The 18,367-nt window shown below is 42.6% G+C and overlaps 1 protein-coding gene across 1 annotated transcript; it reads left to right on the top strand.

Annotated features, from left to right (window-relative positions):
- The first annotated feature begins 3,281 nt into the window (after nucleotides 1-3,281).
- Nucleotides 3,282-17,311, top strand: LOC147972025 (uncharacterized). The gene is made up of 7 exons (XM_087524208.1): nucleotides 3,282-3,910; nucleotides 4,003-4,176; nucleotides 4,269-4,379; nucleotides 4,461-4,527; nucleotides 4,646-4,753; nucleotides 4,855-4,965; nucleotides 17,255-17,311. Exons 1-7 carry the CDS (start codon nucleotides 3,282-3,284, stop codon nucleotides 17,309-17,311), a joined length of 1,257 nt encoding a protein of 418 aa, XP_087380334.1.
- Nucleotides 17,312-18,367: the final 1,056 nt, after the last annotated feature.

Raw genomic sequence — 18,367 nt, 5'->3', positions numbered from 1 at the left:
TTTCATATATGCAAAAGATAGATTTTTAGAAAAGTTAGGGTTTTTTTTCTGTTCATAGATTTTTTTGGTGATATTAATTATTGTAGAATATGCAAATGTTTGTATATTCATATGAACAATGCATTAGGCAAAACCTTTGTTTTTTCGAAATTTTCTATTTGAACATTTTTTTTAAACAAGCAATACTAAAAGAATGAGAGGAAAAAGGAAAATAAGAAGAGGAAGAAAGGAGAAAAAGAGGAGAGGAAGAAGAGGAGAAATAAATAAGAAGAGGAAAAAAGAAGAAAAAGAAGAGGAGAAGAAGAAGAAAGGAATAGAGGAGAAAGAAGAAAAAATAGAAGAAAAAAATTCTATTTTTTCTTCTTCTCCTCTATTCCTTTCTTCTTCTCCTCTTTTTTTTCTTCTTTTTTTTCTTCTTCTTCTTCCTTCTTCCTTCTTTCTCTTTTCTTCCTTTTCCTTAATTATTTTCCTTTCTCGAGGGAGAAGAAGAAAAAGAAGAGGAGAAGAAGAAAGAAAGGAATAGAGGAGAAATAAGAAACTTCAACACGAGCTAGGGGGTGGTACCGATACCCCCTCCCCTATAACATTATTTTCCCATGTATATGTATGTCGCGTCGTTGTCGATATAACCCCCTCTAGATAACTTCGACATGAGGGGCGGTCGATATATATACCCCATCTCGACCGTGATAACTTATACAACTGCAGCACCCCCCCTCGGCCCTCTCGCTCGACCAAAACTCTCGAGGACACCCAAACCCTAGAGAGAAAACGATGTTGGTCTCCTACCCCCTCCCGCCGCGCCCCTACCCGACAAATTAACTCTCTCGAGGCCACCCAAATTTATCAAGTTAAAAGAGCGTTGTCGTCGAGGCCACCCCAAACCCTTGAAGCGTTGTGTCGAGGCGACCCCAAACCCTAGAGAAGCAGCGTCGAGGCCACTAACATGATTCCTTATTGTGATTAGCTAGCTAGTTCTACGTTTGCCACTAATATATATATATATATATATATATATATCTGTACCATGTTTGAATAATAATTGACATGTTGTAAATATTTGCAGAAACTATGGAGCACTCCCGAGACGAAGAAACAGAAGCGATGTTGGGGGAAATAATCGCACAAGGAAGTGATGAAGTTGCGTCATTTCTCAATGAGACCGATGGTCAGGAAGGACTGGATGAAGAAGAGGGCTATGTTCATGATGGCTTCGACCCATTAATGCCGGTACAAGAAGAGGACTATGTTCATGATGGCTCCGGTGACACAATGGAGGTACAAGAAGGAGACCGTGCTGACTGCTCCGGTCACCGAACCGAGTCCGGCCAGGTATATATATATTAGTTAAGCCCGTGCTGACTAGTTAATTGATGCATCCATTGTTTTGGTATATGTACACATATTAATTACTCTCGTCTTTCTTCCTTATAATTTCTAGCCCTCCGGATCGAGCACAACTTCGGTAAGGAGACGAGGCCCGAAGAAAAAGTTGAGCTCGGATGAAAAGTTTGAGATCATAGAAATCGCGCCCGACGGCGAACCGATTGAACCCATCCGGACAAGGAAGGCATTTTCTGCTCAGTGCGGGGTTCTTGTTAGGGACAAGATCCCGATCAGCATCCAGCAATGGTATAAGCCTGCTAAGGATAAAGACCCTGAGGTGTCTTATGTCAATGATATGTAGAAAGAAGATCTTTGGACTGAGCTGAAGGCAAATTTCACCCTACCGCCAGAGGAGGATCCGGAGAAGCCAGTTAAAGAGCAATTAATCAAGTCTTGTGCTCTTAAGAAGATGGCAACCCTAATGAGGAGGTGGAGGAAAGAGTTAAACCAGTTTGTCGAGAAAAAAAGACACCACAATTCATCGGCAAATATGAGAAGATCAAAGATCACTGGCCCGCATTTGTGGCCCACAAGACATCGGAAAAGAGTAAGAAGATGTCGGCGACAAACAAGCAAAATGTTGCGAAGAAGAAGCTTCACCATCGCACGGGGTCAGGTGGCTACCTCAAAGCCCGGCCTAAGTGGTCCAAGGCTGAGCATGATCTGCTTGAAAAAGGGATCGAACCAGAGACAAAGCGCTGGCCAGATGTTGCCGGACTTGGTTCTTCGGGGCTGGCGGAACCTTGGACCCTGTAACAGGGAAGTGTCAGTGGACGGACGAGCAACTGCAAACACCAGTCAAGAACCTTCGACACTATATCGATGCAGCGCAGCGAGGGACGTTCCTTCCAAACAGGGAGAAGGACGAGCTCACAATGGCCCTTGGGAATCCCGAGCACCCTGGACGGACACGAGGCACGCCAGGCTCCATTCCGTGGAAGGTTGGTTTTCCGGACGCAGGGGGTTACAAAACCCATGAGAGGAGGAAGAAACTGGAGCAGGACCAAATGCAGGCGTTGCACGAAAGGGTAATGGGGCTAGAGGAACGAGAAGAGGTACGAGAAGCAGCAGATCGCAACAAACGACCTGCCGAAGCCTCCCCCGAAGCTACCCCGCCATCTCAGCGGAGAAGCAGCGTGGCTTCCACCGAGCTGCTTCAGCCGGAGCATGTCTTGACGGCTCCTGCCAGCTATCCCGTGGATGGTTTCACGGAGTCTCAAAATTGCCACATTATGGCGTGATGGATGAATTTGAAGGTCAAGGCGGCTGTTGGCCAAGTTTATCCTAGTGGACCCGGCACAACTTATCACTGCCAGCCGATTCCAGAAGGATTTGCTAAGGTGATTGTGGATGAAATAACGGAGGGATTTGAGGACCTCGTGCTTGAGCACCCTACCGGTGAAGGGGAGACTAGGCTGGGTTCTGCTCTGAAGACTCCATGCCTATGGCGGAAGGAGCTCATCAACCTTCTGAACTGGACGCCTCCGCCTCCTCCGGCGAGTCAGGGCACTCTGCCTCCTCCTCCGGCGAGTGACGATCAGGGCACGCGTGGCGGCACTCCGCCTCCTCCACCGCCTCCTCCTCCGGCGAGTGACGATCAGGGCACACGTGGCGGCACTCCGCCTCCTTCTCCGGCGCGTGGCGGCACTCCGCCTCCTCCTTCTCCGCCTCGCCAGCAAGGGCGGAAGAGACCCGCCGCCGCCCCGGCTGCTCCGGCGCGTCGTAGTCCTTCTCCTCCGCCTCGTAAGCAAGCACGAAAGAAGACAGACGCCGCAGCCGCTCCGTCTGCTCCGGCGTCTAGCAGCACAAGAAGAGGAGAGAGGCAATACAGATACGGTCCACCTCTAAAGCCTCTAAAGAAGTTACCATACGAGAGGACCAAGGAGGAAAACAATATGATCGTGCAGACCCACGTGAAGGAGTTCTTTGAAGGGGTGAAAGCAAAGAGACATCCACCTCCGGAGGAGAAGGTAGATCCGGTGAAAGCAAAGCGCACTCTCGATGCCCTGAGGAAACCACCAAAGTCTCCGCCGAGAACCAACTATGAGCGCATTACTGAACAGACATATCTCCAAGCCAAGCGGTCGGGAACTACTGTCAGTGATAAAAGGTTAAAAGAACGAGCAAAGGGGAAAAAAATTGCCCAGCTCGGCGAACAAGCACAGCAATCGTGCCCCCCGCTCAATGTGTCTAATCCTCCGGGGATGGTGGCCGGTTATGGCAATCTTGAAGATTACCTGCCTGACGATGCACTTCCTGATTTCATGGAGGTGGATGAATTCAGATACGAGTACGGGAAGCCTCTCGTCAAAGATGAAAAATCTCTGACAACAATGATGCGAAGATTCCATAGTTGGTACATGAAAACCTGCAGAGAGTCTGAGGGGAAGAACAGTTTGTATCTGAACATTAAAGAGGAGCACGACCTCGTTTCAAATGATCTGTTGTGTGTTCCATTTGAGAAGTTCTTCGAGTTCTTCAATCAAAAGGCCCTCGATAAATTAATGGTCTTTTGCTACTGCCTGTAAGTACTATTTCTGTCATTAAGTCTCTATATATAGCTCGGCTCTTTCATTGCATGTATTTATAATTAATTATCCTCAATATATTATGCAGATTGAAGATCGTCGAGTGCAAAAAACAAGAAATTTATGATATTGGGTTCATTAACACAAATATCATAGATGTATTTCTGGTTAAAAAGCACGTCGAAGAGGCCGAGGACAACTTGCTACAATCTTTGATCAAAAATCAAAACAAAGATACCATACTCTTTCCTTACAACGGCCCGTGAGTGTTACTGTCGTGTGCATATTCGGTTTCCCTTATTACTCGAGCGAGGTTATAGTAATGTAATTGATGAGTTATGCATGCGTGCGCAGGTACCACTATATTCTTATGGAGATTAAGCTTGAGCGTGGACTAGTAACCGTCTTAGACTCGAGACGGAAAGATCCCGAAACCTATGCGGACATCACTGAAATGCTCAGCAAGTAAGTTCAATCGATCATTATCGCACCATATCGGCAACTTTTTGTTCATTTCCTGATATCTCAAGTAACTTTGTCTTGCAGGGTTTGGAATAAGTTCACCGCACAAGCTCCGGGACTGCCAAAGGAGCTGCGATATACATACCCGAAAGTAAGTACTACTGGCTAGCTAGTTGCGCGCATCTCCCGTTGATTCTATAGCTATACTTTCATCAATGCCATTTATAATGCTTGATTATCAGTTTGATTGACCTCTATTTCTCGTAAAGTGCTTGTGGCAGGAGGAAGGGAATGATTTCTATGGATACTACGTGTGCGAGTTCATCCACAACGCGACTTTGAAAAACAAGCGGGGCTACTCTAGAAGACAATATGAAGTGCGTAAGCAATAATATTCACAATTTCATTTTATTACACCATCATTTCTGTTGAGTTTCATTCATATATATGTATTAATTAACCCCCTTCTTCAAATTAGACGTGGCAGATGCGGGATGAACTCCTAGAACCAGATCGCATGAAAGCAATTCAAGAGGAATTGGCGGGATTCTTTCTTGAACACGTCATCAGTAAAGCCGGAGAATACCATGTGAAAATTGATTTCAAATGCTAGGGGTTTGTAATTAAGAGATCTTATACATGTATGTAGCCAGTAAAAAACTTGTTGTTCGACCAACCTCTCGGAGAAGGAGAGGTCGATCGATCACTTCTCTCGGTATGCATGACGAACTTCTGTACTGAATGGTTCTCTCGATCACTTATGTATATATACTACGTAGCGTCGACCAAGCACGGACATAAGAGAGGACACTTCTCTCTATTAATTAGCTAGCTAACACAATATACGAAACACCTAAATTAACCCCCCAAAACCCCCAACCCCCCTCCTTTCAAAAAAAAACAAAAACCCCAGCCACTGGAATGCAGACGCGTGGATGCCTTTTGGTCCCGGTTGGAGCCACCAACCGGGACCAAAGGCCCCCTGACTGGGCTCGGCGCACAGGGCCACGTGGAGGAACATTGGTCCCGGTTCGTGTTTGAACCGGGACTAATGGGTGGAGGTATTAGTAACGACCCATTAGTCCCGGTTCATGAACCGGGACTAAAGGCCCTTACGAACCGGGTCTAATAGGTGTTTTTCTACTAGTGATGTTTCCTTGCTGTGACACTTAAGATCACTAGAGACCTTAGTTTCCGCCTAATTATTCCAGCATAGCTATCCTCGGCGCCTCGAGTATTATTTTCTCGAGCGTAATTCCACCTTTATAGGCACCTTGAGTATTTTGTTTCCTTAAGTGAAATTCCGCATCAATTATTTTCCATCACATATCTGATAATATGATTAATTCCACATTGAGTCAAGTATAAGATAACCATGTTCAATAAACTTTCAAAACCACATAAATATCGAATCCAATTAGTTAATGAAGTTCCACAATTAATCATGTGTTGAAAGAAATTCCTGACTTGGGTTAGTGAACCTGCACCATATTAGTACTACAAAAAAATTGAATATGCGTACCTGGACTTATTTCTCATCTTGTAGATAGAGTAAAATTTCCTCAATGTGTTTAACTTCAATATAAATTACAGAAACAAGTGACAGATTGCGATGCACTTTCCACAATGTTATATGATATGTGAGATTCCCTTAGCTGCTCATCTTTCCTTCCACTGCTTGAATACAACATAAATTCCGAAAACTAAGGTATGCTTGTATAACATAGATAAAGTAAATTTCAATACCATTTATTATCATTTTTCTTCAGGAATTCAAACATAATTCCTCACCGAGTTTGGTTCCAGGTACTTTAATAAGTTTGCAATTTTCCATAGAAAACGTATAAAAAACATATCGTATGTAGTTCCACTCCCAAAATACAGGAAGCTTCAAACATTCCTTTCGTATGAAAGTTAAAACACGACCAAGCTTTCACTTCCATCAATGTGACTTTATTATTGCAAATGACAAAACAATGTTATCATATATAATAATAATGCAAAATACTTTACACTTACATTTGTAGATGATCGCCTTGCTTCATTTACAAAACCATATGACCTGCTACTCCATTGATGTGAAGCTTGTTATAAGACCATACATTAATATACTCAATTAGCAAACCATGTCTTTAGTTCCCCTTTCCCAAAATTCCGGGAGAGAGAGTTTCCACAAAGTTTATTTCCCTTTGTGTGAATAATTGAATAAGAAAAGTGACATTATAATATTCCAGTGAGCCAATTATCCTTACAAAAAATACTTCCAGACAATAGGCTTGCGGTTATTTGGTATGATATTAAGTTCCCAAATTATGCTCTTCCTGATTTGAGTTTATTCATTCCCGCAATTCTTCCACTCATAGTTGACACTCAAAAAAAACTTAAGAGAATTTAGTGATTCCTCTAAAATTTAGAGTGACATCCGCCAACAACACATAACAATTATCCAGACATGATATTCCAAACTTATTCCTCCCACTTATCCTAAGCATGTCATGTGGGGATTGTCACTGTAGTTTCCTTAGGGTCAAGATTATATTTTAGTATGAATGTCAATAATTCCACCCTGATCATAAAAATGATTGTGTTCCTATTTTCCACCAATATTCTTTTTCAAAATAACTAAGGAAACACCCTTTGGTCTACTAGAATAACCAGAAAAAATTCCTGGTGTGCGCTTTGTAATAACTGAGAATTTCATGCCAAAATAGAAGATTTCCTTCCAGTCAAGTGACTGTACTAGATGGAGAATGATATCAACAAATGATAGCATGCAATGCTTATTTCCAAAGAAACAAGGGAGTACACAAGACAATTAATTCCTCCATTCAATTGTGGAGTGTACCGTATATTACAATGGTGAATAGTTCCATGTTCTTTACATACAAATGATATATTCCCGAAGTGTAATTCCCCCACCAATTAGTTGTTAAAACTATGATATTATTTAATCAACTGATTTTCCACTTCAGTATAACATGTGGCAAGCACAGTATAACATTCTGACTTGTATTTTGAAATAGTATAAACATAACCATATCAAGTGCAATCATCAGTGATGAGATAAAAATAGATAACCTGACCTCTAGTGGGAGTGCAAAGAAAATACCATAAGGTTACCAAAGTAAATAATGATGTGAAGCTTTTTTCTTTTCCCACCTTCAGAAAAAGTGTATATAAACCGAAAATACCATCATATATGCTTCACAAGATACCATAGTCCTCCCACTGAAGTCTAGAATTCCAGAATCAATAAGCCAATTCATTTAGTTCCAAGATATGTGAGCAAGTCATTGATGATGTAGATAATAAGATTCCAAGCATGTGTTCCCATTGTCGGTATTCCTCTCTATAGAGTTATCTTCCCCAAATAAGAATTTGGGTTCCTAACTTCCAATGGACCATCAAGAAAGAATAGACCATCGTGTGAAAGTCCGTACTGCACTAATTTTATCATTGAGCTATAGTTCCACTCTACCTTTTCCAAATAGTATTTCATAATCAATGGGTTCCAAGATATAAAAATAAATTAAATCCCTTCACATTGAAGTTTCATAGAGTGTCCTATAATAGTAATATTTTTCCTCCACAAAGGAGTTTCATGGCAAAATTTTCAATTCCAAAGTGTATAAGATTTAGTAGCAATGACAAAGCACATAAATATATATAATATAATTTCCTTTGGAACTGTTATATACCATTAAAGTTTCCATTGTATTCCAACAATATATGATGTATAAAAACAAACACCATAATCCAAAGATAAATATATAGTGCAAATATTATCATTAGACACACTTACAAATGAAGAGCAAATTTCCTTTTCCTTGGAGTAACTCCTACATTCCTCCATATAAACAAGTGATGCTCAATAATAACAATTGCATGATATCCCTTTCCAAAGTACGCATGATTTTCTGCAGAATTTTTCATCATGGCAATTTTCAATATGCAATCATTTGCTCCGTGCAGTCCATCCACAAATTTAGTCCGGAGTTCCTGCTGAATTTCTTCCAAGGGGTAGATGTCTTTTCCTTGTGACTTACAAGCAGTGGATTAGCAACCAAACAAATTAGGAGATTTTTAACCGGTAATCCAATAAAGTAAATCAATGAGAATTGCAAGATAGAATATTCCTTCCCCAGTTCCACTGACAAGCCGGAAGCAGTGGCCCGTGACAACAAGCATAGCTCAGCGGAGCAACATCGGGGCAGAGTGTCAGTGTGACGGCGGACTACTCCGATGGGTTCCCGAGTATTCGGATGACATCCCAGTATGCCAACAAATTCCGGAATATAGAGCGGCCAGCGGGGCGTAAGTAGAGCTCGAACTTGACAAAAACGTTCTGACAAAATTCTCTTTCCTATTATTCCATCGGCTTGAATTGAAATTGTAGATGATATTGTTAGCCTGCTGTCCAAATGGTTCATGTATCTAGAGATTGCATATTAATATGCACATGCATACACAGAATAGTACAACATCCGGTGTCCATCAATCCACCGCACGAGGTCTTGGAGGAGATTACTTTTAGACTTGATCACAGCATGGCAACAATGACATGCATGTTTCCCCAGTCCACGTGAGTGAAGAATCAAAACATCAATGAAATCCTTAGCAGATTCCCGTGTTGGCTAATGAATCAAAGTAGTAGTAGCAAAAAGAAACACTAGCCTTCCTCGGTTGGTCTTGATTTCCACCGATCTGCAGCAACCGGATGCTTCAGCAGACGGAGTTGTACGTACCTGGCCTCGATACAGAGTTGATAGGTAACTCAGACGCAGCGGGGTTGTCGTGCTCGACTGGGGCGGCGGAGTATGGCGTGATGGAGCCAGCGTATAGAGTGTCGCCGGAAAAATTCTGTCTTGTAGATCCCGTCTATCTCCAAATCGAGGCATGCAAGCTGTATTAGTATTCCTTGATCTGAGTGAATATGCTAGAGTTCTTTCCCTTCCTTGATCCACGTGCCAAGTTGTGGCGTGCTTGATTCCTTTCCTGATGCATCCCATCTCACGGGCGGACAAAATCAACGCAGAGCAAAAAAGCGGGCGATGACAAATCGATGCGAGAGACAAGCGGTGAACCGCGGATTAAGATCAAGCGACCATACTATGACAGAGTACACGGCAGCGGATTGGATGACGGTGGAGACCGCATAACCTAGCTCGCATGCCAATGTTAAAAATTTAGGGTTTGCGGTCTACCCCCTAATTCCTCTGCGCTTATCTGTGGTGCCGCTCACAATTCGCATATCTGAGGCTAGGGGATAGGGACCTTCTTATACTGTCTTTCCAAAGAGTCAATTTCTTATACAAATATAAGATTCCTAGTTTTTTTCACTAGTTTCCGGGATAGAGTCCAGATCAAATTACCAACCACGATCATCTTTGTCTGTTAACGGATTCTACCCGTTATGTCCGCGGAGCACGCGCTTGTGAGCAACGCGTCATAATAGAGTGTAAATTCCTCTAATCATGAAGATCAATATTAGGGCTGTAATCTAACTATATGATCTAGCTCCTTCCGATTATCACCGTACCCGGGTAGTCTTTCCAATATAAATCGCACATTTATTCCATTGATAATCGACCAGCTTCCTTAAGCATATAACTTAAGTATATTCCAACAAGTGATAATTCCATGATAATCATGTAAAGTAATTCCATGCACAAATACATGTATAATTCCATAATGAGGTATTTCGAATATTATTAACTCATGGTAATTTGAATATAGTTGCAGGACACATAATTCCAACGCTCATCATCCCAAGAACTAGAGGATCTAGTAGTAAAAGAGTTCTTTACTAATTCATCTGCCACCTGATTGGCCTCTCTTAGCTATGTTAACGTCCCTTCGTTCATGGTAGAAATTAACATGCTTCGTCTCTTTCTGCATGGGCTTGATTTCGTTAATGATTGCTGCGTTAGCACCCTAATTAAGCTTGGTTGTAGGAATTAGGCCAGAATGTATACAAAGGTGGCCAAATGGGCAGATCCTGGTGTGCTGGCCCGATAGCCCGCGTGTCCGGCCCATGGTGGGCCTAGCCCGACACATTTTATAATTGGATCATGCTAGAACATGGCCCACCTAGGCCCGTGCCTAGCCTCAGAGGCTGCGCACAAGTGTCGGCATGACACGACCCATTCATTTATTATTATTATTATTATTATTATTATTATTCTTGTTGTTGTTATTGTTATTATTATTGCTGTTGTTGTTATTTTGTCTAAAAAAATTATTATTTCTTAAAGATTTTTAAATATATATTAGCCCCCAAAACAACCCAAATCATGTGTGGGTCGGTGGGCTAAACATGCCGATGGGCCGGCCCGTTTCCTTTTTGTGCCGTGTATGGACGGTCCGTGCATTAGGAGTGTCTGTGTGGGCTGTACCTTACCTGGCCTGTCTAGGGCGGGCCGGGCCGTGTGGCCAGGTTTGGGCGTATATGGGCCGTTAGTCAGGGCCTGCCTGATGGGAGCTGACACGCACCGTCTCTCGGTCCCATCTCTTTTGGTTCCTGGTATTTTTTCAAACTCATGAACTTTTGAAAAATTCACAAACATTTTGTTAAAAGTCAAATCTTTGAATATTTTCTGAATTCTTGAGATTTTTTGAAATTCATGAGGATTTATTGAAAAAGCAAACTTTTTTAATTTCATTATTTTTTTCTCACCTGAGTCTAGCCAGGCAATGATGGATGTCGTCATGCCAAGAGGATCCTAAGAATATCTCTCCATCGTCGGAGGAGCAAACCCCGCTCTTGAGCTATCTTAAAAGGTTGAAGTTGCACAACATGCAAAGAGTAAGAGAAGTATCAGTTCTGTCATTGGAGGAGCTGGTTTTAGATGGAATGCCAGATTTATAGATATGCTCTTACACTTCTGTTGGAGATTTGATGTCCATTTTAAGGGTGATGGACATCCAGAGTTGCCCTGCAGTTTGAGGTGTTTGATCCGTTTCAAAAGGGTTATAACTATGAAAATGAGCATAAGTCCTTGTTGCCCTGTCTGCGAAAAATCATTATGTGTGATTGTCCTCATTTGCAAGTGTAGATCACCCTTCCGCCTTCAACCATATTTTTGAACTATTAATCTGCAGAGTTCCAAAAAAATATGACAATGGAAGGATCTTCCATGGAAACAATCAAAATTAGCGGAAATGGACTTTTGTGTGAGCCTTTTGGTGAGATGATAGCTTAGCTTCGATTATAAAATTTTGGCACTCCATAATCTTAAGGATATCAAATACTTATAGATATTGGAGTGTGAAAACCTAACTTCTGTTTCATTCAAATGTTTAAGTCAACTCGTCTTTTTAAAGAGTTTGAAAATAAAGAATTGGAGAAAACTTTTCTCTTCAGATGTTGTGCTAGAGCACACCCATAAAGACATGATAACTGCAAATGATGTCTCTCTCCCATCTCTTGAAAGTCTGTATGTTGGGGAACGTAGCAGAAATTCAAAATTTTCCTACGTGTCACCAAGATCTATCTATGGAGAAACCAGCAACGAGGGGAAGGAGAGTGCATCTACATACCCTTGTAGATCGCTATGCGGAAGCGTTCAAGAGAACGGGGTTGAAGGAGTCGTACTCGTCGTGATCCAAATCACCGGAGATCCTAGTGCCGAACGGACGGCACCTCCGCGTTCAACACACGTACAGCCCGGTGACGTCTCTCATGCCTTGATCCAGCAAGGAGAGAGGGGGAGGTTGAGGAAGACTCCATCCAGCAGCAGCACAACGGCGTGGTGGTGGTGGAGGAGCGTGGTACTCCAGCAGGGCTTCGCCAAGCACCGCGAGGAGGGAGAGGGGTAGGGCTGCGCCAAGAAGGAGAGGAACTCATGTGTATTGGGCAGCCCAAAACTCAACTATATATAGGGGGAGGGGAGGGGCTGCGCCCCCACCTAGGGTTCCCTCCCTAGGGGTGGCGGCAGCCCCCTAGACCCCATCTAGGGGCGGCCAAGGGGAGGGGAGAGGGGGAGGCGCACCAGGGTGGGCCTTAGGGCCCATCTGCCCTAGGGTTTGCCCCCTTCCCCTCTTCCTTGCACCTTGGGCCTTGGTGGGGGGCGAACCAGCCCACCTGGGGCTGGTCCCGTCCCACACTTGGCCCATGCAGCCCTCCGGGGCTTGTGGCCCCACTTGGTGGACCCCCGGGACCCTCCCGGTGGTCCCGGTACGTTACCGATAAAACCCGAAACTTTTCCGGTGACCAAAACAGGACTTCCCATATATAAATCTTTACCCCCGGACCATTCCGGAACTCCTCGTGACGTCCGGGATCTCATCCGGGACTCCGAACAACATTCGGTAACCACATACAAACTTCCTTTATAACCCTAGCGTCATCGAACCTTAAGTGTGTAGACCCTACGGGTTCGGGAATCATGCAGACATGACCGAGACGTTCTTCGGTCAATAACCAACAGCGGGATCTGGATACCCATGTTGGCTCCCACATGATCCACGATGATCTCATCGGATGAACCACGATGTCAAGGACTTAATCAATCCCGTATGCAATTCCCTTTGTCCATCGGTACGATACTTGCCCGAGATTCGATCGTCGGTATCCCGATACCTTGTTCAATCTCGTTACCGGCAAGTCTCTTTACTCGTTCCGTAACACATCATCCCATGATCAACTCCTTGGTCACATTGTGCACATTATAATGATGTCCTACCGAGTGGGCCCAGAGATACCTCTCCGTTTACACGGAGTGACAAATCCCAGTCTCGATTCGTGCCAACCCAACAGACACTTTCGGAGATACCCGTAGTGCACCTTTATAGTCACCCAGTTACGTTGTGACGTTTGGCACACCCAAAGTATTCCTACGGTATCCGGGAGTTGCACAATCTCATGGTCTAAGGAAATGATACTTGACATTAGAAAAGCTTTAGCATACGAACTACATGATCTTGTGCTAGGCTTAGGATTGGGTCTTGTCCATCACATCATTCTCCTAATGATGTGATCCCGTTATCAACGACATCCAATGTCCATGGTCAGGAAACCGTAACCATCTATTGATCAACGAGCTAGTCAACTAGAGGCTTACTAGGGACATGGTGTTGTCTATGTATCCACACATGTATCTGAGTTTCCTATCAATACAATTCTAGCATGGATAATAAACGATTATCATGAACAAGGAAATATAATAATAACCAATTTATTATTGCCTCTAGGGCATATTTCCAACAGTCTCCCACTTGCACTAGAGTCAATAATCCAATCCACATCGATATGTGATTAACACTCAAGGTCACATCCCCATGTGACTAACACCCAAAGAGTTCTGGGTTTGATCATGTTATGCTTGTGAGAGAGGTTATAGTCAACGGGTCTGAACCTTTCAGATCCGTGTGTGCTTCACAAATCTCTATGTCATCTCCTAGATGCAGCTACCACGTTCTATTTGGAGCTATTCCAAATAACTGTTCTACTATACGAATCCAGTTTACTACTCAGAATAATCTGGATTAGTGTCAAAGTTTGCATCGGCGTAACCCTTTACGATGAACTCTTTTACCACCTCCATAATCGAGAAAATTCCTTAGTCCACTGGTTACTAAGGATAACTTTGACCGCTGTCCTGTGATCCATTCTTGGATCACTCTTGTACCCCTTGACTGACTCATGGCAAGGCACACTTCAGGTGCGGCACACAACATAGCATACTGTAGAGAGCCTATGACAAAAGCATAGGGGACGACCTTCGTCCTTCCTCTTTCTTCTGCCGTGGTCGAGCTTTAAGTCTTAACTTCATACCTTACAACTCAGGCAAGAACTCCTTCTTTGACTGATCCATCTTGAACACCTTCAAGGTCATGTCAAGGTATGTGCTCATTTGAAATTACCATTAAGCATTTTGATCTATCCTTATAGATCTTGATGCTTAATGTTCAAGTAGCTTAATCAAGGTTTTCCATTGAAAAACACCTTTCAAATGACCCTATATGCTTTCCAGAAATTCTACGTCAATTCTGATCCACAATATGTCAACAACATATACTCATCAGAAATTCTATAGTGCTCCCACTCACTTCTTTGGAAATACAAGTTTCTCATAAACTTTGTATACACCCAAAACTTTGATCATCTCATCAAGGCATACATTCCAACTCCGAGATGCTTACTCCAGTTCTTAGAAGGATTGCTGGAGCTTTGCATACTTGTTAGCATCTTTCAGGATTGACAAAACCTTCCGGTTGTATCACATACAACCTTTTCCTCAAAAACCGTCGAGGAAACAATGTTTTGGCATCCTATCTGCAAGATTTCATAAATAATGTAGTAATTGCTAGTATAATTCCAACAGACTCTTAGCATCGCTACGAGTGAGAAAGTCTCATCGCAGTCAACTCCTTGAACTTGTCGGGAAACATCTTAACGACAAGTCGAGCTTTCTTAATGGTGATACTTACCATCATTGTCCGTCTTCCTTTTAAAATCCATATGTACCTAACAGCCTTACGACCATCAAGTAGTTCTTCCAAAGTCTACACTCTGTTTTCATACATGGATCCTCTCTCGGATTTTATGGCCTCGAGCCATTTATCGGAATCCGGGCCCACCTACGCTTCTCCATAGCTTGTAGGTTCATTGTTATCTAGCAACATGACTTCCAAGACAGGATTACGTACCACTCTGAAGTAGTACGCATCCTTGTCATCCCACGAGGTTTGGTAGTGACTTGATCTGAAGTTTCATGATCACTATCATAAGTTTCCACTTCAATTGGTGTAGGTGCCACAGGAACAACTTCCTGTGCCCTGCCACACACTAGTTGAAGAGACGGTTCAATAACCTCATCAAGTCTCCACCATCCTCCCACTCAATTCTTTCGAGAGAAACTTTTCCTCGAGAAAGGACCCGATTCTAGAAACAATCCCTTATTGCTTTCGGATCTGAGACAGGAGGTATACCCAACTGTTTTGGGTGTCCTATGAAGATGCATTTATCCGCTTTCTGTTCGAGCTTATCAGCCTGAAACTTTTTCACATAAGCGTCGCAGCCCCAAACTTTTAAGAAATGACAGGTTAGGTTTCTCTAAACCATAGTTCATACGGTGTCATCTCATCGGAATTACGTGGTGCCCTATTTAAAGTGAATGTGGTTGTCTCTAATGCCTAACCCATAAACTATCGTGGTAATTCGATAAGAGACATCATGGTATGCATCATATCCAATAGGGTGCAGTTATGATGTTCGGACACACCATCACACTATGGTGTTCCAGGCTGTATTAGTTGTGAAACAATTTCCACAATGTCTTAATTCTGTGCCAAACTCGTAGTTCAGATATTCATCTCTATGATCATATCATAGATATTTTATCCTCTTGTCACGACGATCTTTCAACTTCACCCTGAAATTACTTGAACCTTTCAATAATTCAGACTCATGATTCATCAAGTAAATATACTCAACATCTACTCAAATCATCTGTGAAGCAAGAACATAACGATATCCACTACATGCCTCAGCACTCATTGGACTGCACACATCAAAATGTATTACTTCCAACAAGTTGCTTTCTAGTTCCATTTTACTGAAAAACGAGGCTTTCAGTCATCTTTCCCATGTGGTATGATTTGCATGTCTCAAGTGATTCAAAATCAAGTGAGTCCAAACGGTCCATTTGCATGGAGTTTCTTCATGCATATACACCAATAGACATGGTTGCATGTCTCAAACTTTTCAAAACAAGTGAGCCCAAAGATCCATCAACATGGAGCTTCTTCATGCGTTTTATACCGATATGACTTACGTGGCAGTGGCACAAGTAGGTGGTACTATCATTACTATCTTATATCTTTTGGCATGAACATGTGTATCACTACGATCGAGATTCAATAAACCATTCATTTTAGGTGCAAGACCATTGAAGGTATTATTCAAATAAACAGAGTAACTATTATTCTCTTTAAATGAATAACCGCATTGCGATAGTCATAACTCAATCATGTCTATGCTCAACGCAAACACCAAATAACAATTATTTAGGTTTAACACCAATCTCTATGGTAGAGGGAGCGTGCGATGCTTGATCATATCAACATCGGAAACACTTCCAACACATATCGTCAGCTCACCTTTAGCTAGTCTCCGTTTACTCCGCAGTCTTTTATTTCGAGTTTACTAACACTTAGCAACCGAACTGGTATCTAATACCATGGTGCTACTAGGAGTACTAGTAAAGTACACATTAACACAATGTATATCCAATATACTTCTATTGACCTTGCCAGCCTTCTCATCTACCAAGTATCTAGGGTAATTCTGCTCCAGTGGCTGTTCCTCTTTATCACAGAAGCACTTAGTCTCGGGCTTGGGTTCAACTTTGGGTTTCTTCACTAGAACAGCAACTGATTTGTTGTTCCATGAAGTATCCCTTTCTTGCCCTTGCCCTTCTTGAAACTAGTGGTTTTACTAACCATCAACAATTGATGCTCCCTTTTGATTTCTACTTTCGCGGTGTCGCGAATAGCTCAAGGATCATATCTATCCCTGATATGTTATAGTTCATCACGAAGCTCTAGTAGCTTGGTGGCAGTGACTTTGGAGAACCATCACTATTTCATCTGGAAGATCAACTCCCACTCGATTCAAGCGATTGTTGTACTCAGAAAATCTGAGCACAAGCTCAACAATTTAGCTTTTCTCCCTTAGTTTGCAGGCTAAGAAAATCGTCGGAGGTCTTATACCTCTTGACGTGGGCACGAGCCTGAAATCCCAATTTCAGCCCTCGAAACATCTCATATGTTTCGCGACATTTTAAGACGTCTTCGGTGCCTCAACTCTAAACTGTTTAACTGAACTATCACGTAGTTATCAAAATGTGTATGTCAGATGTTCGCAACATCCACAGACGACGTTCGAGGTTCAGCGCACTGAGCGGTGTATTAAGGACATAAGCCTTTTATGAAGCAATGAGGACAATCCTCAGTTTACGGACCTAGTCCGCATAATTGCTACTATCAACTTTCAACTAAATTTTCTCTAGGAACATATCTAAACAGTAGAACTGAAGCGCGAGCTACGACATAATTTGCGAAGACCTTTTGACTATGTTCAGGATAATTAAGTTCATCTTCTAAACTCCCACTCAGATAGACATCCCTCTAGTCATCTAAGTGATTACATGATCTGAGTCAACTAGGCCGTGTCCGATCATCACGTGAGACGGACTAGTCAACATCGGTGAACATCATCATGTTGATCGTATCTACCATAGGACTCATGCTCGACCTTTCGGTCTCTTGTGTTCCGAGGCCATGTCTGTACATGCTAGGCTCGTCAAGTCAACCTAAGTGTTTTGCATGTGTAAATCTGGCTTACACCCGTTGTATGTGAACGTAAGAATCTAACACCCGATCATCACGTGGTGCTTCGAAACAACGAACTGTCGCAACGGTGCACAGTTAGGGGGAACACTTTCTTGAAATTATTATGAGGGATCATCTTATTTACTACCGTCGTTCTAAGTAAACAAGATGCAAAAACATGATAAACATCACATGCAATCAAATAGTGACATGATATGGCCAATATCATATTGCTCCTTTTGATCTCCATCTTCAGGGCTCCATGATCATTATCGTCACCGGCATGACACCATGATCTCCATCATCATGATCTCCATCATCGTGTCTTCATGAAGTTGTCTCGCCAACTATTACTTCTACTACTACAGCTAACGGTTAGCGATAAAGTAAAGTAATTACATGACGTTTATGTTGACACGTAGGTCATAAATAAATAAACACAACTCCTATGGCTCCTGCCGGTTGTCATACTCATCGACATGCAAGTCATGATTCCTATTACAAGAACATGATCAATCTCATACATCACATATCATTCATCACATTCTTCTTGGCCATATCACATCACATAGCATACCCTGCAAAAACAAGTTAGACGTCCTCTAATTGTTGTTTGCATGTTTTACATGGCTGCTACGGATTTCTAGCAAGAACGT

This window comes from Triticum urartu, chromosome 5A (assembly GCF_056163025.1).
Source record: "Triticum urartu cultivar PI428250 chromosome 5A, HENAU_Tu73, whole genome shotgun sequence".
Taxonomy (NCBI): domain Eukaryota; kingdom Viridiplantae; phylum Streptophyta; class Magnoliopsida; order Poales; family Poaceae; genus Triticum; species Triticum urartu.
The sequence above is the reverse complement of the archived record's forward strand: the minus strand, read 5'-3'. Positions and strand labels throughout refer to the sequence as shown.

Bases quoted from the DNA above. Each gene is read 5' to 3' on its own strand.
- LOC147972025 (XM_087524208.1), top strand. From the start codon at position 3,282: ATGATCGTGCAGACCCACGTGAAGGAGTTCTTTGAAGGGGTGAAAGCA. The intron at 3,911-4,002 runs GTAAGTACTATT...TATATTATGCAG, and splicing joins ATGGTCTTTTGCTACTGCCT to ATTGAAGATCGTCGAGTGCA. The intron at 4,177-4,268 runs GTGAGTGTTACT...ATGCGTGCGCAG, and splicing joins CTCTTTCCTTACAACGGCCC to GTACCACTATATTCTTATGG.